The 24,161-nt window shown below is 49.1% G+C and overlaps 1 protein-coding gene across 2 annotated transcripts; it reads right to left on the bottom strand.

Moving 5' to 3' along the window:
• Nucleotides 1-2,375: 2,375 nt before the first annotated feature.
• On the bottom strand, nucleotides 2,376-23,294 carry Mturn (maturin, neural progenitor differentiation regulator homolog). 2 transcript variants are annotated; one of them, XM_087656598.1, is made up of 4 exons: nucleotides 23,083-23,294; nucleotides 15,054-15,176; nucleotides 7,072-7,167; nucleotides 6,591-6,685 (listed from the first exon to the last, which is right to left on the bottom strand). In XM_087656598.1, the coding sequence occupies exons 1-4, from the start codon at nucleotides 23,242-23,244 to the stop codon at nucleotides 6,620-6,622; spliced, it is 447 nt and encodes a 148-aa protein (XP_087512724.1). In that variant the 5' UTR covers nucleotides 23,245-23,294; the 3' UTR covers nucleotides 6,591-6,619. The 2 variants fall into 2 exon arrangements, with proteins under 2 accessions (NP_001007646.1, XP_087512724.1); NM_001007645.2 differs by having other exon boundaries at nucleotides 2,376-7,167; nucleotides 23,083-23,289.
• Between the last annotated feature and the right edge of the window lie 867 nt (nucleotides 23,295-24,161).

The raw sequence follows: 24,161 nt of genomic DNA, 5'->3' as shown, positions 1-24,161 counted from the left end.
CAGCTTTTCTCCATGTTTGTGTCCTGGGTGCATTCCAGTCCCTACCAAAGGGCCATCCATATTCAGTGACATTTGACTGTGGTGTAGGTTAAACAGACAACAGAAAAGGGGAAAAATGTTTTAATACTTTCCCTTCCTGTGGAAGCTTCTGGGGGGGACTCCAGACCCCCCTTTAGGACTGGGGCCATGTCCTGTGGAACCTGACACATCCCTGCCTAAAGTTCTGCGCCTTAGGCTTGGAGTCCTGGTGTGCAGCAGTTTGCAGTCACCCATTCCCATCTGACCCCTCCTCATCTGTCTCTCCGGCCGGCTCTAAGGACCTGACATAGGTTCTCCTCCAAGACCACTGACAGCAGCAGTTCCGTGTAGACACCATCATAGCAAATCTCGAGTGCTACCCGGCAGCAGAAAGAGTCCTGACCTGAGTCTGCCCAGTGTAACGTATAACCCAGCTGCTGCTCCAGCTGTCCCTCTGTCATTCACTGGACGGTTCGATACTTACCTGGGTGTGGGAGCTGCAAGGATAGACCAGAAAAGACAGGGCAGAAAATAACTGGAGTCAGAGATTAGCAGGCTGCTCTGAAGAATCACAGTTTCATGTCTTGTGCCCTCAGTGCCAACTGCCTTTTGCCCCACCCTGGTTGGTTGCTCCCCGAGGGATGTATGGCCTCAGCATTAGGAAGCCCTTTGTTTATACTGTGCTGACCTCTAGAGGCTTCCAATTAAAAGGCATCCCAGAGGATCCACTTCACTTTGGCATCGACATCCGCTTTGGGGTTGTTTCCCTAGAAAATAAAATGTTAGGTTCTTTTCACATTTCTTTTTTGGCTGCAAATCACAGCTTGCCCAGGTTTTTTTTTTGTTTGTTTGTTTGTTTTGTTTTGTTTTTTTTTTGGTTCTTGGTTTTAAAGCGGCACTGTTTTCTATTCCAAAAAGGGGAAAGATGGGTTAGAGATTCAGAGGGGCTTTGTGCCACTTATGGTATCAAAAGGAAAAGTGTCAGCTGGTTCTAGAAGCGTTTCAACCCTGCTTCCAAACTGCCAGATGGCTGAGCCTGACAAACGGAGGAATTTTTGGTTGACTAACTCAGCAGGACACTGGGCTAGACACCCAGCCCTGGGAGTCTCCAAATACTGGAGTGTGGGTTGTTTTTCCCGTGTTGTGAATCCACCCATGCGTGTGCAGCGCGCCCTGGGGGATATTGTGGTACCCACCCCACCTGCCTGACTTCACTATGGAAACCAGAGTGGTTACTATATCCCTAAGCAAGGAACACTATCCTTCCCTCTTGGCTGTAGTTTGAATCCTGCAATCTACTATAAGGAGAAGGGGTGTGTGGCAAGGCAGGAGGAAACCTCCAAGCATTTGAGCTAATATACAGCTGTGGATCTTCACTTGGGAAAGGGATCCTGAGAAAAGCATGACCATGCAGGTCACCATTGTTGCTTTATGGGACCTTGTAGCACTCCCTCCTCTACAGAGGGCTGTACAGGTGTTCTGCTGATGCTCCTCCCCCAAGGGAAATCAGAAACAAGGTCACTGGGCTTACTCTTACCCATGAGAAATCAAAAGAATGGTGTGTGTGTGTGTGTGTGTGTGTGTGTGTGTGTGTGTGTAGTGCCACACAGACTGTCAGGGACCTGTCTAGGCCAGAACCCTCCTCTCGCCAGATGATTTCAGAGATTAGCGGTGGCGGCGAGAGATGAGTAATGCTGAGATCTGTCCCTGCACGTAAAGGAGCCGAGCCCGTGATCAAGTCATAGAAATGGGAGTTCTCTCATGATAGAAATCTGTCTACATGGCCCTTCTGGAGCCGGTCTTTGACCAGAGAGCCTTAGAATGCTTTTCTCTGGACCTGGAATCGGTACCAAGGACTTCCGATGATATCAGGCACACACAGCCTCAAGCTGGGGCTGCGAAGCCATTTTGAAGCTTACAGACCCCCTCATTCGGAGCGAGAATATGGATCTTTAAACAAAGAGTGAAACTTCCTGCCAACTTTCAGAGCTCCTTCTGACATGCCTTTGTCTATTGAATAAAAGCAGCTGGGAGCAAGGTGTGGAAGAGACAGCATTCTGTCGGCATTCTGTCGTTAAGGATATGGATTTCTAATTGGACCACAAAGCATTCCTAACTAGGTCTGCAAAAAGGAATTCTCACCTGTGAAACCAGTACTAGTTGAAAGGGAGCGACCAAACTGCCGAACACTAGCCAGACAGTTACACGCTCCCAAATGTGTGAACCCCTAACCTTCCAACCCACCTTTGATGCAACTGCTCCCTCCCGCCCCAGTGTCCACAGTCTGGCTCTTCATTTATACATCACACACAGTGATGTAACCGAAATCTGCAGACTGAGTAAAGAAGACAAAAGGCACCAGGGCTGGAAGGCTCTTTAATTGCAAGTGTATGGTAATTACATCCTTGGATGTGGTCCTTGCTCTCATGGGAGGGAGGAGGAAGCAGATGGACAAGGTGAAGAGAGAATTTACACGGTTCCCTTTGAAGCATCTAACAAAGGACACAGTTTTTGGCAACCCATTTCACAGTTTGTCACTTACAAGAGAGCTCTCTGAAAGGAAATACAAACTCAAAGAAAGCACATGCATCACACAGGAAAAACTCCCCATCCAAGAACAAAACAAAACCTAGAAACAAACAACAAAACCCCTTGTTTTTATTCCTTCCGATTTGCTTCTCTGGAGAAATCTCACTTTTACACAAATAAGTACTGGCTGGAAAGCTGGGCTCCGATTTGCCCAGCACTGAATATTTATTTCAGTGCCTTTTAGAAGGCTAGCATTTGTACAGAGTGTTGGTCTCTGCTAGTTCAGAAGGTTCTTACTAAAACAGAACCTTGAGAAGCAAAAAGGACACCTGGGGAAAGGTGGTTTATGAAGAGCACACTGCTAGCTTCCCTCCTAATACCGAACAACTGGAACACAGTCCTAATCAAACCGAACGCTAGTTCCTGTGTAGCCTGATGCACACTTTTGACTGCTCGGAACTACTCAGCCTTGCAGTGCGGTGAGTGGGTTTCTAACAGAAAACGCTCAAGGTCATTGCCAATGACCACAGGCTACCAGCGTCCCGGCAAGTTCTACACCTACTCTGTATGAAACCTAGAAGACCTCACTTTCTCAAGTCATGCTAGCTGCCATCAGACCAAAGTAACTTGTTTGTATGCCAGAGGAATGTTTCTAACGTAAAAACATTTTATGCATCTCTGGAGAGGATGCAAGAAGGCGCGCATGGCATCTCCCGAGAGGTTTGTTCTAGGGACAGGAGCCTCCGCCTGGGTTTACTGACACGGGAGCACCAGTGGAGGAGAGAGCAGGCATGGCCCCCCTTCTGCCGTCACAGCCCCTCTTAAGCCAGCACTCTTGAAGGCAAGCTTCCCTGCCTGGCAGGGATTTTATTTTTAAGGGAAGGCATTCTACCAAGTGTGTAGGACATTTGCTGTGCCTTCGGCTTGGCAGGGGGCATCTGAAAATCACAAAGCCATTACCGGCATCCTCTAAGCACCCAGTTCTCTAGAGACAGTCAAGAACACAAGTGGTCCAGGAGGTAAGTGTGGACTACGTGCCTTGTTTACAACTCAGATGGATGGAGACCTAACTCCTCACTGCCCCCGTTCACCTCCTCCCAGCACACATTAAGTCTTGTCCATCCCTACACTCCTCTCACTGGAGAAAACCAGATTTGATTAAACTGTTTCCCAACTGGTGAGTTTTAGCATGCAATAACTAAAAATTCCGCTCTGGGATCACAACACCCTGGACATACTCTTTGTGCTCGGAGAAACCAAAACAATATTCAGAGGCATGCATTGTGCTAGAGAATGATTTCTGTCTGCACTGAGCAGTGGTGTCACCCCCCCAGTTTGACTTACGAGCACTGCAAACCTAGTTCTGACACCAGCGTGCAAGGACAATCTTCTCACGGAGCAGACGTTTTGTGCTCTGGTCATGGAAACATAGAATGTAGCGTATGCTGCAGCGAGCCCAGGTGCCACAAGTGGACCCTTCAGTCTGGTTGAACCCTAGGGATGTTAGGCACTGCACCAGGCCTCACTACCCTACCTGGCTCTGTTTTTCAATGTCTGAAGCCTGCTTGGTTCAGCGCCATCACCAGGCAGAGGAAAATAACCAGGCAGATATGAGGAAAATGTCCCCACGGGTCACTCAATGACAGGATCCACCTTTGCAGTGCTGTCAGTGACGTCATTCAGATTTCAGCTGGTCACGAGGACCAGCAAGCAGTCTTTCCCTATATGTTTATGTGCACTGTCTCTGTCTGCTACCTACCAAGCCTTCACTGTCACTTTCTCTTCCTGAGTGATAGAACAAGCAAAGTGTTCACCGCCATGCTCCTCCAGCTAGTCTTCACATCAATCTCCTCTCTTGGGTGGCCTGCCTACCACCTCCAAAGCCTTCAGTGTACGGGGCAAGGAGCAGCTCTGCCTGTCCCTGGCATTCAGGGGAAGACATACCATCTTCTGCGGCCTCTGCTTACCCACGTCTCAAAGTGACAGAATCTCGTCAGTTGACTGGGATAGCGCTCACCCCAGGCTCCAGGCATCTGGACATCTGCTGGCCACCATATTCTAAAGTAGCTGCATGGCCAGCATCTTAAGGACACCATCTTTGGCAAAATAACAAAATATTTCCTTCCCATTCCCTCAGTGCCCTGGGCTGCTGCTCTTCTGAGCATACGCTTCCTGCGGCAGCTACCTTAGGAGAGCGCTTAAAGCTACAAGAGCAAATAGCCCTGTTCATAGAGAAGTCACGTGACCTGCCAGTGTCCTGCAGCCCAGGGTAAGTGTCTCTCCTAACTTCCAAAGACCCTTCTCCCACTCGACGGCTGCCACTAAAGGCCTAGCTCTGTAGGCTTGGGAGGGGTCAAACTTGTCTCACTGTGGAACAGGTAGGCTCGGGTGTGCACACAAGCCCGCACTGGAAGGGACACACACAACAGCAGAGAGGAGGGGGTTTGCAAGGACAATGGACTTCTTGATGCCTCTGGGATTTGCCCTGGGAATCAACCACACCCAGGGATGTTCTCTTTCTGACCCCTGGGCAGAAGACGAGATTCAGCAGCCCTCTGTACCACTAGGAGGAGTCTTAGCTCAGTGTGTACAAATAGAGAACATTAATGTGGTAACACCGAGTATATCTGGTCAACGCTTAAATACGTTTTTGATAAAATATGCATCTTATATTAATGCTCAAGCAGATGTAAATTTAGATTTGGAGCCTCTGTGTATAAAATTCCAGGTTACCTTGGAACAGAGCTCAGGTGTCCTCATTTAGCTGAAAAAGCCATTTATTTGTGTGACCTACCATATTTAAAAGACAGTATCTACAAGACAGAGAGCTCAGTCTCCCTGCTGTAAGCTCACAAGGTGGGACCATGGGTAGGACTGCCAAGGCTGGACCTCGCCCCCTGGAAGGAGCACTTAGTCTGACGTTGCTAATGGGTTACTTCAAGAGAAGTCACTTGGCTTGGAATTAATCATTAATAAGCTTCTCCCAGAAAATAAAACACACAGGTCCAAAAGCGCAGATGGAAACCGGTGTGTGACATCACCCAGCAGCTGAATTCTACAATGCACCAAGGAGTGTGGCACCCTTCGAACTGCTCCTGGGTTAAACAGAGAATGCCCAGACACGCTGGCCATCCATGCAAGCTTTTGTCAGCACAGGCGGTCGTGGTCTTCACCTTCATTTTCTTTTTTTATTAATTTAAAATACTACCGGTGTGTGTGTGTGTGTGTGTGTGTGTGTGTGTGTGTGTGTGTGTGTAACACTCCCAAACCAGAAGCACAGAGGAATCAAACATTGTCAAAGGGACACTTGTTGCACCCTAAGTTATGAGAACCTGAGACACAGAAGAGTCTCACAATGGCATCAGAGAATGTCCTGCTAAGTATTTATTGGCTAAATAATGACAGCAGTCACTTCTGGGAGTTGTCTCTGTGTCCCGATCATTAAAATCATCCTCCTTTAACCAAGCATTCCCGTAATTAAGATTCTTGCTTTCATGCCCCTTTAAAATTTCACTGCAAGTAGGTTCCCTGGAGGATTTAATTATAATTTTTAAATAAATTAACTCACTGGGAGCCTTTCTTGACATTCTCTAAAGAATAAAAGATTAGGAAAGCAAAGGATTCCATTATATTAATATTTTTATCCTAGTTTATTTTCCTGTTAGCCTTATCTATGGCTTCAAAGCTTAAGGGGCACTTGCTCAGATCCTGGCTGTCCCCATGATGTAATAAGTTGCCATCTCATCATAAAGAGAAAAGGTAAATGTTTCATGTGCAGGTTTATAAATAGCTTAGAGACATCAGTCATTTATATCTTTTGCCCCATCTACACTTTCCACTCTAAGAATTTAAAAGTGGCTTTGGAATCAGCAGGTTTTAAAAACGATCAAACAACCACGAAACATTTACACCGGCCAGTGGCTGGCTGCTACATGCCCAGGTAACTAATGCAACCATGGTGAACTCTCCAAGGAGCCTCAGCCGCTCTCACCCTCTGCGTTTGCACGTGTGCAGATCACGACTAGATATTAAAACTCATGCTTTCTAAGCAAAACCTTTCACTGACGGACACTTAAAAGGTACATAAAACATTCAGGCTGCGTTTCTCCTCCGTCATGCTTTTCCTCAGCAAGGTCACCTGTGAGGACTCAAAACACATCCTTAATACATTCAGAGTTCTCCACATTCCAGTTAGGAAACATTAATTCTCTAACATAAACTCAAGAGGGAACAGGCAGCCACAACATGGACTCTAACTTCAAAGAGGCAAAAGCTACCAAGACATCTCCATAGAGACCCCCGCCAAAGTGGGGCCGAAATTCTGGTCACTTCTGAGCAAATCTCATCACAGATATTGTGTGGTCATTTCAAAGGTATTTCATTTTCATTTGGATGCCGAGAGCCAGACGTTCTGTTTTTGAAGAGCTAATGCAAAAGGGCTACCCCAGGAGCACAGGACCCCATGGGGTGCACAGGGCTTACTCCCCTTCTGCAAGGTGACCTAGAAGTTTACTGCTGGCTGACCCCCATTTGGGGGTGGTCCGCCTCTGGCTCCTCCTCCTCCACATCTGCACTGTACTCTTCAAATGCGTCGTCATCTGCGTCTGGAAGCCCCAGCAACTACAGAGAAGAAATCGGACAAGAAAAGCAGCAGCTGTAAGCATTCCAGGCAGAAGTTCAAAGGCATCACACGTCCAAATTCACCTGCTTAGCAGACTCAACTCCCCCACCACGGCCTTCAGAAGTGTAACAGAGGTCACACTGAGTCTAAATGGGTCGGTGCTTTCAATGGCTACCTGGGGGAGGTACAGCCCCACAAACCTCACGTGTGGTACACCTGCTCGCCACACCCAGGGTGTTGGTGAATCCCACCACAAGCAGTGCTGATGTCCCCAAATCAACCCTCTGCTTTTATCTCCTCCCCACAAACACTTGTGGTTATTCATTATAAGTGGCACGTGGACAAAAATACAAATCAAGTAGGATGTACAGTAGCAAAGGGTTAAATTTTAGGGCATGTTAGTAAGATAACACCTTACATATACTTAAAATTGAATTTTTAAATCATTTAATAAGATGAATATAAAGTGTAAAAACTTAATTATGATACAGACTTTCTTAAAATTCATATGGAATGCACAGAGAAAAAAGACTGCGATTAAATATATTCAAATATTGAGCTTTCTTTTAAAATTTTACATTTAGTCTGTGTGTTTGCATGCATGTCACGGCATGTATATGGTCACAGGATAATGTCCAAGAGTTGGTTTTTCTCATTCCATCACGTGATGCCCAGAGACTGAACTCAGGTCATCAGGCTTGGCAGCAGCTGCTATAACCCACCAAGCCGCCTCATTGGCCATTTTTATTTTTTGTAAAAACTTAGTGTGTGTGTGTGTGTGTGTGTGTGTGTGTGTGTGTGTGTGTGTGTGTGTGTGGTGTAAAGTATTTCTACAAAACTGGGACTGTGAACAACTTTTTTTCCATCTCATCTTTAAATTATTTTACATTTATTTATATATGTGTGCATGTATCTCATGTACATGTATGTGTATGTGTGTATATGCATATGTATGTGTGTATATGTATGTGCATGTGCATGTGTATGTGTGTGTATATGTGTATGTGTGTACGTATGTGTGTATGTGTGTATATGTGTGTATATGTACATGAATGTTTTGCCAGTATGTATGTGTACTATGTGCATGCATAGTGCCCACCGAGGTCAGAAGAGGGCCTCAGATCTCCTGACACTTGAGTAAAGGATGTTGGTGGGCTATCATGTGAGTTCTGGGGATCAAACCTGGGTGCCCTGCAGTCGCTCTAAATCATTTCTCCTTTTCATATCTGTTCCACAAGCATTCTATGATGTCCTATGATTATGATCAGGGAGACATAACAAATTCAAGATAAACACTTTTCAGTTTTGCAAACGCATACATGTCTATGTTTTTGGTGTGCACATTTGAGTACTGGTGCCCTTGGCAGCGAGAGGTGTAGGATCTTGTGGGGCAGGCAGTGGTGAATACAGGCCAGGTAGTGAGCTGCCAGTGTGAGTGAGGGGAGTCAAGTTCAGGTCCTCTAGAAGAACGAGCACCCTTAAGTGGTAAGCCCATGACAACAGTTTTTAATGCCATTGGTCTCCCATTAATACCGATTAGCACTAATCGCTCACAATCAATAAAAACCAACACTGTGTGCTGGCAGAATGCCACAGCCCTCAGTGCTCCTGGGCATCTGTATGGGATGATGGAGTCAAGAGTGACCAAGAGGCATTTCACCCCAGGTTTGTCACCTTCAGGCCACTTAACTAAGTGGTCCCAGTGACCTAACGTTAACTGCATTAAGACATTAAAGGTAGGCCCGTTCATTCCTCATGTGGCTTCTCTATCACCCTGCTACTCCTCCTCCACTCTCCCTGTGGCTCAAATGAGGGAACAGTAAGCCAGATGTCCCAACTAAGACAATGCCTATACTCTTAAGTTCTGGGACGCTCACTCTCAGACCCCCAGGAAAGCAGGCAGGGCAAAACCGTCTGTGAGGCATGTCTGGTCTCGAGTCAGGATGGCCACAGACAACTGCAGATGCATGCTGTCTCTGGAGAACTCAACGGCAGCCAACAGGCCAGAAAGTTGCTGCTCACTTGGGAAAGGGCAACGAGAGCTTGTCCATCCTTGGCACACCGATCTCACCTGTCTGTGGAAGGAAAGAGAAGCCCCCTTGTCTCACAACATGCTGTCTCCTTCCCACATGCTAAAGAAATCCAAGATAAAATTTGCCTCCTGAGAGAGAAGGTCACAGTGAAAGCGGACAGCTGCTGTGCTGCCAGTCCGTTTTCATTTGAAGAGATGCTGACAACAGCTCTCACGGTCACGCGAGAGGAACGCTGCAGCGTCTGACAAAGCAGGAATGATGGAGCAGCACCAGGAGCTTCTGCATCATCTGAGCAGCAGAAGAGGAGACACAAGGCCACTCTGTAGAGTGGAATGCCACTAACTGCCATGCATCCGTCCAATTTGATCTGAGGTGGCAACTGGCCACTTGGAAAGCTGGGTTCTGAAGGATTCTGAGACCCAGAGAGAAACTGTAGTTTAGTTAGCCATGACATTCATGGGTAAGAATGGTACGGCCAAGGCAGGTTTGTAAACATTCTTCCTCATGGGATACTTGGGTTACTCAACCCCAACCCATGCCCTATGTAGCTCTCAGTCCCCTGTCATGGACTCAGCATGCCTTGTGGAAGTAGATCCAGCAGACAAATGAATTAGTTAACCACACCTCTTCCCCTGCCGAGCTTCCTACCTTACTCTTCCACATGACTTCATACACAAAGTTCTAGTTCTGCAATGTCAGCCTCAAAGTAGACCCTTCCCTGGCTATGTAGGCCTCCATTGGAAAGGAAGAGCTGCCACACTTGAGAATTAACATTCTCTAGACCCTGGTTACCTATGGGACTAATTTTAGGTCCTGTGAACAGAAGTGCAAATTAACCGAGGCTGTGACTGGCATGTGGCACCCTGAAGGAGCCCACATCAGCCACCTTTGGCTGATGATGTCTTTATGCTGGGAGTGGAGGTGTACGCGGCCTCTAGAGTCTGGAACATCTTGAATCTGCTAGAAGGTTGGGGAATACAGTATGTCCTTGCGGCTTCAGGTTTCCCCACATGCTTCTTCCAAGGGAGAAGCAGCATCTCTCACGCTTGACCATGTCTCTGACTCACCAAGAACACTATCTACAATGCAGATCCTGGCACGATGAGCCTGAGGAGGGACCTGTCTCTGCGTTTCTGCTCTGAGGGGGCCCAGAAGCCCCACTCTGGGCAGAAAGACCAGTTAAAGTATTGGGGGATTTAAAATTGCCCGTCCTAAAACTCACGATGAGTTTCAATCCTCATGAGTCCTCTCTACATTAGGAGGGAGAGGCAAGATGTAGGTAGGGGTTGAGTTGGCAGGAGCGGCAGACACGCTGTGGTGGGGGGATTGGCACCGTCCTTCCTAAAAACGACAAGGTTTTGTTTCTTTGTTTGTTTGCTTTGTTTTGTTTTTTCTTTTGCTTTTCTTGAGACATGATTTAGTCCTGGCTGTCCTGAATTTGTTCTGTACACAAGGTTGACCTCTCTCAGTGATCTGCCTTGTTCTGCCTCCTGATTGCTGGGATTAAAGGCATGGCCACCACCTGACTAAAAATGACAAGGTTTGAGTGTTCACAACATGAGCAGAAAACAAAAGATATGGAAAGGTTAAATGTCCAATTTTTAATGTCATTCATGCAAATCCACATGGGCAAGAAAAAATATCTTTCTCTTGGGTTTTCTGTCCCACTTGGGCAGCTTGGCAGTGGTGGAGTCTTACCCTTCTTCAAGGCTACTGACCAGATGGCAGGAACAGAAGCAAGGATTGCACTGTTCTGGGCCATGAAGATTTTCTTGTGTGGTATCCTCCCTGCCTCCCCAGCCACTGGATGCAGCCTTAAAACATGGTTTTCCCTCTCACCGGTGTTCAGAATCAAGAGTGTTTTTCTGGTAGGAACCCTTCCTACAGTGTCACAGCATCCTCTGAGATAAGACTGGGCCACCCAGAGGAAGAAGCCACGGAAGCCACATGAACTGTAACCAACCTGGGCCATCACAATCATGTTAGCCAAAACAGCATTTAACACTGCCACAAACACAGGGACAGTGCCCAACCTCCATGAAGGAGAGAGGGGAGGGAGGCTCCTCCCTGAGAGAGCAGCCATCCCTTATGCTCACATAACTTGAGGGGGAATCTGGCAGCAGGAGACCGTCTCTTCTCTCTCTCGCTCTGCTTGCTTATCAGCAATCAAGTCTGTCACTCATCATCAAATAAGAGATGAAAAAGAGGCACATGTGACCACCATGGTCACCATTAGAGAGACAAGAATTGCTATCACTGGTGCATTAGCTAGGTCGATCATTCGATGGCCAGCAACAGTCACCTGAGGGTGTTTTTCTAATCACCTCTGAGGTCATTGCCAGAGCAGTGGGTCGCAACAGCGAGTGCCAATGTCATTTGCACTCATGAGCCAATGAGATCTGACAGGCTCTGGTGAGGAGGTAAGAATCAGGCTGAGATTCTCCCTTGTGAGGCAGAAGGCTGCTCTAGTGGAGAGAAATGGGTTCGGTCTAGATGAAAAGATGGACAGTTGCATCCAGTGACCACGTCCTGACACTGGAGCAGCTGGACCTGAAAAGTTGTGTGTTGGTGGTCTGATTTAGATATTCCCCATGGATCTGCAGGACAGTGAAATAAGAGCTGGTCTCATTTTAAACATGGAAATGTAGAGGCTACAAAAACTGCAAGAAGCCATGTAGCAAGGGTCAGGGCACTCTGTCCTACCTGGGGTATTTCTAAGGACTCAGACAGGAAGCCAGGCAGATGGGCCCTGCCTGGGTCAGCTCTCCTCCTGCTCAGTGTGTCTCTAGGAATACCTGCAGGAAGCCATTGCCTGGTACTCAGATCCTCAGTGACTTCCTCCCTAACTTCTAGCATTTCTCACACACAGCATCGTGCAGGATGCCTGAGCCAACACAGGCTCTGCCTTTACCCTGGCTTCACCCTGCTCTGTGCTCCTCCTAATCAGCTCCCAGCAGGCAAAAGCCAAATGTGCTGTGCTGTCCTTTACCCTCCAGAACAGGGCGCTGGCAATAGACAATTAGAACATTTTTGTGGGAAATCTGATGAAACAGAAGAAAAACAGAAGGGGGGAGGATGGCTCAGGGGGGTGGGGGGAAGAGTGACATTTTCTTCAGAGATCCAGTCAGATCTCAGAGTGTGTGGAATGAGGCTCTCTGATATTGATTATTTTGGTGGAGGAAGGGCAGGAAAGATGAAGGGAACGCAGCCCACAGATAGAGCTCCATCCAGGTGGCAGGGCTTTGAGGTGATACTGCTCTTCAGGCTGCGGCTGCCGAGGGCCCAGCTTTAACAAGGTCAAGTAAACAGGGTTGACGAAGCCCCTTGGGGGCAGTGGAAGGCTACAGAGAAATATGTCCTTATCTCTGTGGAGAGATTGCACAAGGCAGGTGACTGGCTGATGACCTTGTGAAAACAGTCATGACGGGAAGAGGGCACACTGGCATATTAAAGTCCCACACCTGACACCCAGAATGCAGCTGTCTTAAGTCACAGATGAATACATTTGTCTCTGTGATGCCACTATGGAACTACTGACACCCCAAGAACATCCAGGGAAACACGGCACTGGTTTCCTGGCTCAGACACTTCCTGACTGGATAATAAGGTCTCCTCTCAACTAAGAGAGCAGCAGCCAAACCCTGCCTGTGCCTTATTTCAAAGAAGGTGAGAGCAGCAGGGAGAGGAGGGGCACAAGTTTCCCCATGACTTCTTGGTCCTGCCAAACTCAGCTCTAAGAGCACCAGGCCCTAGCTTTTCCTCCCACGAGCCCTCCCTGCCTCAGTTTACAACTGTGAAGCTCCTTTATGGCAATGCCAAGAAACTCAGGTTCATCTTTCCTCATTTGCTTAGACTCCACTTCAACTCAACAGCCAGGCAAGCTGGGCCTGCTTTCTAGACATCTCCAGCATCCCGGTCTCTTGTTCCACTTTTGCCATTTTTAAGCTGGCCTCACATCTGCCTGGAAGACGGCATTGCTTTCTGCTCTGGTCCTCCTCTTCCTGCTGACAGACAATCTGAGCTCTGTAGTCTGCAAGAGGGCACCTCTCAAGAAAGGACATCACCTTCCCCCGACCCCCTTCCACCCTGTTCTATTTCTTCATGCTCTCCATAGCTGGCAAACCCAAGTCCTTCCACAGCTATGAGACCCTATGTCTTCCTGAACTCCTCTCTCACAGTGCCCAGGTCCCCAACTCCAAACCCTGTAGCTCCTTGGATATTTCATATACCAGGAACACAGGCAATCTCCTAACCCTTGGCTTTCAGAGCTGTCTTTGTGCCTGACACCCCTCCCCCTGGCTCTCCCCATGGTCACCGCTGATCTGAAATCTCTCTCATTGAAGACTCCCAGACCAAAACTACTGAAGTTCCACATCTTCTAATGGTGGACTGAATGATTAGGACAACCCTTCCACTGAGAACAGCTAACGTCTTTCTAAGCATTAGACATGGAACTGACCTCTTAAGTACAGTGAGAACTTGGAAGCCAGAGAGGTCAGCCTAACCTGGCTGGGAAAGTAAGAAAGTATTCTATACATACAGGCCAAAGCCCAGGGTCCCTAAAGGAACAACTACAACAGGCGGGGTCCCCACTTCCCCAGGAGGCCTCCAAAGCTCCACCTTCCTGGGACAATGAGCTCATAGAGACAAGGTCTGAAGCCTGGCTTTTTCATTTGTTTCATTTTTTTTTCTAATCACCCAGAGTGCCTAGGAACTATAAATCAAGCAGCGAAGGCCACCTCAGGCTTAAAAGGCTCTCAAGTCCTAGCAGGTCCAACAAAAGCCCTCTCTGAAAGGTACTATCCTCCTGGGTCTCCATTTATTCCTGTCCACAAACTCACAAAGACGCTGACCTGCACTTAGACAATGCCACACACAAACGAGGGATACCAGATGTTGGAGCAGGAGACATGAAGGGTGCCAAGCAGACTTACTAACCTTGAAGTGTTTGAATGTCAGACAGGCTGTTACGCAACCAACCTCCCTGTTCAGACGACTACAAAGCAAGCTTGAAACGTTTAGTAGAGAGGACTGGAAACAGTTGAGAAATACACAGAAATTCCACAGCACACCACCGAACACGTGCACTACGACCAGAGTGGGCAAAGAAGCAAGCGAGGGCGGGGCATGTTGTGATGCTGGGGTTGACGATGGAAGGGAGGGAAGTACAAAGCCATCAAACTAGGAGCGAGTATTCGTCAGCTAGCATGAAGGCAGACCACCCGCTTGCCACGGAGATACAGTCTGAGATCCCGAGAGGGGAGGCAGGCTTTACGCAAGTGTGTTTGAGAAATGAGACAAGAAGGGACTCATGATCCAAAGGCGCCCTTCCCCACAGGCATAAGCGTGGGCATCCTTTTATCTAAATCTCCAGCCATACCCCTCCCCCCACCCCGGTGCAAACCCCTCTACGATAAAAAGCAAAATCAAAGCAACACGAACAAAAACCATGGCTTCCGGGTGGATTTGGGGTTTACTGGGTGAGAACAGGCGTACCCCATTTACTGGGTGGGAACTGGAGTACCCCATTTACTGGGTGGGAACTGGAGTACCCCATTTACTGGGTGGGAACTGGATTACCCCACTGTCCCGTAAAGGCTCTGTGCCTCCACCGTCAGAACTTCTAAACCAGGGCTATTAACAGCCTTTGGCCCTGCACCAAACAGCCATAGTGCATCTGCAACGGTGCATTGGCTTTCAGCCTCCCCACGGTGGCTGCTATCTCTATACTACAGGGCAGACAAGCAGACAGGAGAACAATCCTGGGTCTGCCCACTTTCCCACCCATCCCTGCTATCAAGGTGCAGTTGCAGAGGGGTACAGGGTGGCTTCTGAAGCCGGGCAGCACCTACAGGTCTGAAGGACTTGAAGACTTTTTCCAAGACTTCCTGGAGCGTTTTCTTGCCGCAGGAAGAGATGTAGTCCTGCGCCAGCTGCAAGAAGGGCAGGCAGTCCTCGCTCTCGCTCCACACGTGCTGCAGCCCATGCGGCAAGGAGGAAACAAAGAACACAGTCATTATCCCACAGCTTTAAGAGCCCCTCCCTCGAAGTCAGCCTCCATTGCGGAGTGAAATCCACCCCCCTTTTCTTCATTTGTTTGCATGGCAAGGGATCCATGTCAAATCCTTAGAATTCCCAGAATTCCCAGGAGCTTGCTGGTCTCACCAGTGAGGCCAACAGGTAATACCCCACCCAGCCTCTCAGTGGGGCCAAGGGTGACTTTAAAAGCTAGGGTGGGGGTGGGTGGGTGGGAGATCAGAGCCTTTGCCTTCAAATTCCTTAACTTTGCCTCCAGCTACAGCTGAAGAATTAATTAACTAGTTTGTAATCATGAACTTGGAACAAGGTGTTCCCTCTGCAGATCAGCCCTTGAGTGGGGATGTTGGTAAATTTCCTCAGAATAAAATGAATTTAGGAGGATACGCAAAGTCGGCTGTGAATCAGGTAGGCACCCTGGTCTCCTCCTCAGGGTCCACATTAGGCACATTAGGAGGACATCCTACCCTGGCATCATGTTCAAACTAGCTCAACATATCAACATATCATATGCTCAACAATCTGCAACCAGGTTTGCTGCTGTTACTGAGGCTGGGGAGCACTTATCTATGCGAGGAAGTCCATGTCACAACACCTTTCAAATTAAAGCAAGATTTCCCCATAATGGTCAAAGATCTAGAAGAAGCTAGAGAAACAGACTGTTGAAGTCCGGGTGAAGAGGCAGTAGTTCTGCAGAACCAACGGGTCAGGAACACAGGACACCCCACAGGGACCACAGGTCTGTCTCAAGGCTCTCAACTGAAAAGGCAGTGCTGAGGCCTGGACAAAGGAAGGAGACACAGAGGCCAGGCAGCAGGAGACAAGACCTACTTAGAAGATGGTCCAAGATGTCTCCGTAGCATCCTCCGCCTGCTTCTCTTCATGTGCGTGAGCGGGCATCACCCTACAAAGTTCAGCTTGCCACCCAATGACCACATCTCATCCTCACCGTGGGATGTCTAACAAGGGCTGTGTAGATTCTCCACACAGCTGGGGTCTAAGTGGGGACAAGCAGGTGCATATGTCAGCTCCATACTCCGATTTTCCGTGTCACTGTCTTAATGGTGGCCTTCCGACCCGCCCAGCTGCTCTAATTCCAGCAGTCTCCTCCAGTGTTCCCTCCACTCCCTTACCGAGTCACTGGAGAGCTCCTCAGACCCTTCCCTATCACAGACCCTAACACAGCGGAGCTGCTGAATGTCACATATACAACTACTTCTTACACCGCACGGAAGGCTAACTACAGAGCACTCAGCTCATTGTCTTGCCTATTCTCAGTCGACAGAGACGCAGCCAGACCATCCATGTGCTTAGCTAATAAGCTTTGCACCGTGCTCGCTTCCACACCACATCTGTAGCGTTCCAGATCCTTTCAAATTTGAATCCAAGGTAGACGTGGGGTAAATACCTAGCAGCCTTAGCTTTACGTCTGCCTTCCCTTAGGCACTGTGTCAGTGCAAAGTCAAAGTTAGAGGCGTATCAGTGCGTGCACAGTGCTGTCTGGCAGCCTGGGCCTGGTCTGTATGTAGTGGGCACAGGGTGCTTTTCTCCCTTCTGCATCTGCAGTGAGAGAGGGTACCAAGCTGGGCTTCCCACTTGCCACAGGCAGGAGTCACAGGATGAGTAAACCCGATACCCAGGGTGACTTTGCTGTGATTGCTCTCCTAGGCCACTTGGGTTAATCAATTCATAAGCAGGCAAATCTAAAATGAATTCATAAACAAAACCTTATAGATTTCTTTTTTTAAAGTGCATTTGGACTTTAAATTACAAAGTAAGCAGAAGCGTCTCGTTTAGGCATTATAAGAACGTCTGCATGCCCAACGCCTGGCGGTAGAGAGCATCAGACATTTCTAAGCTTCTTTAGCCTCAGGAAGACATTCTTCATCCCACCCTCTCACACACACACAATCTCCTGTCTCCAGTTCTGGAGCTATTTATTGCTCTATGTAGGAGAATTTAGACTTGGACCCCAGGACAGGGTCTTCTGCCTAAAGAGCCTTCAGCTATTTGTCTAGCTTTACCCAGAGTCCCAGCCTTGTGGGTTTTGTGGACTTAAGAGAAAAAAAAAGTTAAGGATCTGTGAAAGTGGCTAAGAAGTTAAGAACACTTGCTGCTCTTGGAGGGGAGCTGGTGAGTTCCCTGGCACCTCCATGACAGCGCACGACTGTCTGTGACTCCGGTTCCAGGGTAGCCAGCACCTCTGTGGGCACTGGGTCCACACGCAGTGCACATACAGACATGCAGGCAAAAGGCTCATACACACAAAATCATAAATAAATCAGAAAAATGAGGAAATAACGTAAATTAAAATCACTGTCTGCAAGGTACAATGAAGAGACATGGGGCTTGGGTCAGACAGACGCAAGAGGACACGACAACTTGCTAAGACACCATTTACAGACTGCTAATCGTTCTTTTCCTACCGTCTTTACAAACACAAAGTATTTAATTTTATTTAAACTACTTCTTTCAAAACTAAAGGTATCTAGCAATGTTAGAATACAAGACAGGATGACCTGAGACATAAGCCTGAAGTGTGTGTGTGTGTGTGTGTGTGTGTGTGTGCATGATGACAAAAGAAAAAAATGATAAAAGGAAAGAAACACAAAACCAGACTGGAGAAGAGAGCAAGCAACCAGGAGAGATGGCAGAGCCTCCAATCAGGGTCTGTCGTTAACTCCATACAAAGACAAATTGGGTGGCTGAAGTCCCAGAGTCCTGGGTCATACGGTACAGCCACTGTAACCACAGCTGAAAAAATACTTCAAGCACATATAGCCAGACACCCACATTAGCCAGGGAAAAACTACAGGAGGCACTGGAGAAAGCAGCTGCAGCCACAGAAACAGCTTAGCTGGAAGGTCAGACTGAAGAATGCTGGCTGCCCTGGGTAGGGAGGGTGCTTGGAGCCCCCGTGAGTTGCAGGTCTCCTGTGATAGCAGGGGCTGCTGAGGAGCAGAAAGCACAGCAGATCTAGGGTTAATGGTTGACAGTCGCCTGGATGCTTGATGCAGACTTCCAGACCCACCCAGAGTTTCTTAACGGAGGTGGGCTACATTTCAAATTTTCATGGAGAACTCAAGCAGTTCCACTACTGACCACAGCCATGAGCTGCAGTGACTTGGCCTTCGCTGCCCCCACCCTGAGTGACCTGCCACTCCTACAGCAAGTGCCCGGATGGGAGCACTGTGACTTCCGGCCACCCGCACCTCTTTCTGTTACATCAGGTCTGAGCTCATCCAGCTAAGACGACACAAGAAAGTCACCTACAGGGAGTGTGTTCCACTTTCTATAGAAAGATGACGAGATCTGGTCATCAAAATACTGACATTAGATCACTAAGCTAACTCAATCCCACTGAGTCCTTCTTGTCCTGGGGGGAGGGGAGCATGCTGTGAGACTTGCAGCTATGAAGTAGTGAGACCAAGAGGGGCTCAGAACACAGATTATCCCTGAACAGCATAAAGCAAAGCCCACTTACTTCACATTTCTATTGTCCTAACCCCTCTAAGTAATGTAACCCAGGTAAGGCATCCAGGGTTAGGTGCAGGGCGTGTGTACATCATTTCACATACTAGCCCTGAGCAGCCTCAGATTTGGGCATCTAAAAAAGTTCCTAAAACCAATATCCCCAGGGACCATCCCGGCTGAAGGGTGGAGTGTCTACTACTCTTGCTCTATTTTTATTTAGTGTCTCTTCATCTAAAATTGCTATCTGTTCACATAGCAGACAATACAGAAACCACAAGCCACCTTGTGGCACCCAATGTACTTGCACACCCAGTGGGGAGAGCACAATCAGCCATAACTAAGGCAGCCAGCTCATTGTATTGAGCATTCTGTCAGGGAGGAAACTGGTGCTCAAAAGGTTAGGTACCTGGCTTGTGGCTACACAGGCGGCAGAAGGCAGAAAACACCCCATAGAGGTTGTGCTTGCGTGCCCTCAACGGCCTCGATGCCTGCTGCTTAAGGGAGCCTTGGCACAGCCATGTGTAAGTCACAGACAATGGTTATATTTAGAGGAGGTCTGAAAGTCACAGGCCGCCTATCAATTAGCAGATAAGTAACTGCTCGTTCCCAATCATCTGGGCGCATAGCGCCCCATCGTATCCTCTTCGTGATTAGCTAACCATACGAGCGGCTTTGCTCCCCCCTGGAATAGCTTTTTCTATGAAGTGTTCCCACTGTGCGCTTGGCTCCTCATACAGTGCTCGCAGCAGAAATGGGTCACAGTAGGGTTATCCCACTCTGGATGGAGCCACCAAAAGTAGCGGGTGTGGAGATGCCTCTCCTCCTTCTCACCATTGCAGGACCGCAGCACAGCTCCATGTAAATGCACCACAGACACGCTCACGGATGGGAACCATGTAAACACGCACGTAAGGGCTGACCACGAGTCCCGCCGTGAATGCTGTTCCTTTAATGATATGACTATTGCTACTGTTTGGATCAGAGGGGATGAAACTGCACAAAAATGTGCATCCGAACATGTTTCTGACAGGTTGTCAGAGCGGTGGAACTGTAAGGGAAACCGGCCGTCCCCGCAATCAGTAATTTCTATTCAGGTGATCTGTAGGCACTCTTCAATTAGTGGACAACGGAGGAGGGCAGCCAGAGCTCCAACTGGACACAAACTGGCACATTTGTGAGCATACAAGGGCACATGAGTATGTGTATGTACACACACACACACACACACACACACACACACACACACTCACATACACTATAGTTCTGTTCCCCCATACCTGAATGGCTGCCCACAATCCCCTTCTTGGGGATGATCTTTCTGAATTGGTAGAAGAGAGAACTGCCGGCTAGTTGTCAGTTCCTGGCCCCTCTGCCTGGGTGGCACAGCCCCTCCTTTCACTTGCAAAGCCGTAATTCCCAACATGGTGGGCAGTTTGGAAAGGGGTTACATCGGCAGGTAGCCTGTGAGGTGAGGTGACAACAAAGAACCTAGGAGCTGCCCTGTTGGAGTGGCCTTCAAAGTCATCTTTGTTCTTGAGCCTGTGGAACTACCATGGGACAATTTTCAGAGTCTCTTACACATTAAGCCCCAGTTTCCTCACCTGTAAAATGGGTACAACATCTACCTCATAGAATTTTTGTGTGGCCCAGAAAGGAAACAACTTTCAAGGCTGAGCAGATGGCACAGTGGATAAAGTGCTTGCTATACAAGCATGAGGGCCTGAATCTAGGTCTCCAGCACAAAAGACTGTGCTCTGGATGGCCAGCAAGAGTGTTCTAGGCAAAGAATAGCAAGTGGTAAGGCCCTGAGCAGGAAGTGCCTATGTTGTAGGAAGTGGTAGGAGACAGGTCACACAAAGGCTTGAGATCCCCTGCTTCTGCCTCCCGAATGCTGGGATTCCCATCATGCCCAGCTCCGGATCATATTTTAGCTACTTTAGAGATGCTGGTCGGGATGCTTGGGTACAAGAAGAGACAAACCATGTGAGGGTTCACCCCCAAGTGCCCTCACAGGCATGGAGGAAAAGGGCTCTGCATATGCCTTCCTCACAATGTTGGACTCAGAGTGGGGAAGAGGGGGGGAGTTAGGAGGTTTGGAGGCTGGAAGTTATCGAGTGGATGGCAATGACATTTACAGCGATGACACTAGCAGGGACTTCCAAATAGGAGCACCATAAGCTAGACATGCTTCGAAGCAGTCCTGCCAGGCATTCAGTGACAAGAGGCTGCCACTTGAAGTCAGGAAACAGGAGGACACAGTTGTTTAAACCTAGCAGAGAGTGATGTTCCCAAGAACACAGACAGAACTGTGCACTTGGGTGTCTGAACAGAATCAGGGCTAACCATTGCTACATGCCTTCAGAGCTAACCAGCTATCCTTATAGGCATAGTGTCATCATCGGCAAGTTGGACAGCTCTGACCAAGGAAAGAACAAGCCTTCACCGGTGTTTGCAACTATTTAAGTGATCTTCAACTTTGTAAACTGAAAGATTCTATATAGTAGCCTTACTGTTAACAAACTCTCCAAATAGCAGAGATGCTACTTCACTCAGGATTTCCTCAAACGCTTCACAGATATTCCTAGAAAAACGACAAGATTCCCAAGGCAAGCATTTAACACACCTGGTGTGATGCAGATTCGAGGGCAGTTTAACTAAAAAACAAAACAAAACAAAACAAAACACCCGTGGCTGGCAGCCTGTCCATCACCGCCTCCAGACACTTGGAGGAAGTTCTAGTTCTAGTGTGTCCAAGGAATTCCCTTCCATCCTCCTTATCTCCTGCATTGAATGGCCAGCCATCGCTTTGCTCAGGTTCTAAGTAAGGGCAAATCTGAGCTTACATGAATCAATAGCCTGTCTCCACTGTGAAAACCGCCCTGTGTGAGGTATGATTTTTGAAGTGGGGTCTCAGGATCCTAGGCTGACTTGGAACTCACAAGGCCTCCCAGGAAGACCTTGAACTTCTGATCCATGTGCTTCCACCTTTAAGGGTAGGGATTACAGATTTGTGACACCCCTCCCCCCATCAACACCCATACATGACAGACACACTTTTGCAGTGTTGGGAAATCCAACCCAGGATTTTACACACACTACCCAAGCACTCTACTGAGCTACATCCTTAGTTTCCGATAAGGGTTTTTAACAAAGACAGTGGGGAACAGCAGGTATCTCTGAACTTTAAATCTGCAGGACTCTGGCTGTGTATCAGACTGCCAGGTCTACTTCAAGGATTGCCAGAGAACTGTTATTAGAGAACTAATTTTGTGGATAGGCAACTCAAGGGAAGACAAGTGAACAGAACCTAAATCTAGCTGCCACCCAAAGCCAGGAGCATACTTTATTGGGCAGATGTGCACCGGCCTGCACCTGTCCTGTCCGGGTCTCACCGATCCTAGGCTGAACTTCCACGGATAGATGAGGTGTGCCGACCCAGGGTCCTGGGGGGTATGCCCAGTTTTGTCATTCCACCTGATGAGCCAAGTTGGTCGATGTACCATGCACCATCCCATCTCCCTCTGCAGCAGCAGCGCCTCCAGCCTCAGGCTGTCGACCACGCGACCACGCGATTACCCTCATTCCCCAGCTGCCACCATCTTACATTTGGGGACTATTATTTACAGAGCTTACAAACACTCCATGGCGCGCCATCCCGCCCTGCCTCCACACCTCCTATCACAACCTCGTGCTCTTCGCATCTCCTTTCTAAACTGCCAGTGCCAGAATACCTAGTGGGAGGGATGCAAGCCAAAGGTTTAGCCACTGTAGTTTCTGGTTCTGGTCCCTCTGGACCGGGGTGTGGGGGTTCTACCTCTGGAAAAGCCGAATGGCCTCGGTAGGGAGACAGTAGCCTCATGGCAGGCCAGAACCCGCATGGGCTATACACACTTGCTGGCAGCTCATTGAGGAGCTAGGGAAGCAGGAGACCTGGGATAGGCGTGCCCTGGAGAGCGAGCGTGCGTGCACGCGCCTGCATTTTTAAGCTCCAGGGCGTAATTCCGCAAAGAGGGTCCAAAAGATCTAGCATTGCGGGTGTGGACAGAGGCTTTGTGTCCGTTAGAGAGACTCGCAGGCTGGGGAGGGGTCCCTGCTGGGAGCGGCGGCTGCAGAGTTGTGTCTGAGACCCGAGGGGGACTGACACGGCTCCCGGACCTCGGATCCTGCCGCAGGGACTGTGAGCCCCGCCCGGTGGGTGTTACACATAGGCTCCCCTGGGATGCTCTTAGCCACGCGCTGGGTGCGGGATGGTCCAAGAGGTCGCCACACCTCCGCTCCCCGGCGCCCTGGCCCCTGCCACCGCTATCCTCTCCACCCGGACGCCCTGGAGGAGTTCGGGCGAAGCGGAGCGCGTCCGTCGCATATACTCACAAAGCTGTCGCCGCAGCCGTTGTCCGGACACAGCACGTAGAAGGAGACGCCCGGGTCGGCGTAGAAGTCCATCCTGCGCTCCGTCTCCTCGGCGGCGATGAGCTCAAAGGGCGTGCTGGAACACCACTTCTCCGCGACATCTGCCAGCTGCTGGAAGTCCATGGCGGCGCCGCCCGCGCCTCCTCCGGGGCTCACGGCTCCCGGGTCTGTTTACACCGCCCGCTCCGCCTCCGCCCCGCCCCCACCCCACCGCCCGCCTTGAAAGGAACCCGAGCACCTCCCGGCCCCGCCAGCCCGGGGCCGCCCCGGCTCGTGACGTCACGAACTCTGGCCAATCCCCGGAGCCCAACCCGGCGCGGCCCGGAGCCTAGTGACCTCAGGATGTGGGCGGGGCGCCCATCTCTGCAGGTGGCGGTCGGGTGGGGCGGGGCTGGCTCCGGCCCCCTGGCTTGGAGCCAGTTTGGAAGGCTTTCTCTGGAATCCGCTGTAAATGCGAGGGGCGCGCCGAGAATTACAGACTGCATGATCCTTGCCAGGGCTAGCTGTAGAGGTGCTGCTACTACCCGGGGAAACAGCTTTGCTTTCTTCAGAAACCAAAATTCGGTCCTTCAAGGAACCCTGGATGTGTTTTCTAGACTGATTTCGAAGGAAGCGTACTCTTAGGCGCACCTCAAGCTGCGCGCTTCTTACAAATATCTTCACTATGATTTGGCTTGAATTTATGTTAAATGACCTAAAATGGCCAACTGTTGTTTTGTTGGTTGGGTTTGAGGTTTTATTTTGTATTTTGAGTTGCTGGAAAACTGAACCCAGGGTCGTGCTTTTCAGGCAAGTTACCACAGAGCCACACCTCCACCCTGCTTGGAAAACAGGGGGCCTGCCTGTGGACTACACCTGTTGAATGTTCTGGCTGCTGTGTGCCCAACAGACACACTGGATTACAGGGAGTACAAGAGTCCTCTTCTGAACACTTGGCTTCCGGAAGGGACACATTAAATAGCATTCGTTCTATAAACATCCATCCGTGGTTATTTTTAAAGTGTGCCTTTTAACCAGGAGCCTTGCTAGCTGGGGTGTAA

The sequence above is a fragment of the Rattus norvegicus genome, chromosome 4, assembly GCF_021556685.1.
Source record: "Rattus norvegicus strain SHRSP/BbbUtx chromosome 4, alternate assembly SHRSP_T2T, whole genome shotgun sequence".
In the NCBI taxonomy this organism is placed as follows: Eukaryota; Metazoa; Chordata; class Mammalia; order Rodentia; family Muridae; genus Rattus; species Rattus norvegicus.
This window is presented reverse-complemented; position numbering and strand designations above follow the sequence as displayed.

Excerpts from the sequence above, each read along its gene's own strand:
- Mturn (XM_087656598.1), bottom strand. The coding sequence starts at position 23,244 with ATGGACTTCCAGCAGCTGGCAGATGTCGCGGAGAAGTGGTGTTCCAGC. Across the intron at positions 15,177-23,082 it reads ACGGCTGCGGCGACAGCTTT|CACGTGTGGAGCGAGAGCGA; the intron begins GTGAGTATATGC and ends CATGGGCTGCAG. Across the intron at positions 7,168-15,053 it reads TCTTCAAGTCCTTCAGACCT|TTGCTGGGGCTTCCAGACGC; the intron begins GTAGGTGCTGCC and ends TCTTCTCTGTAG.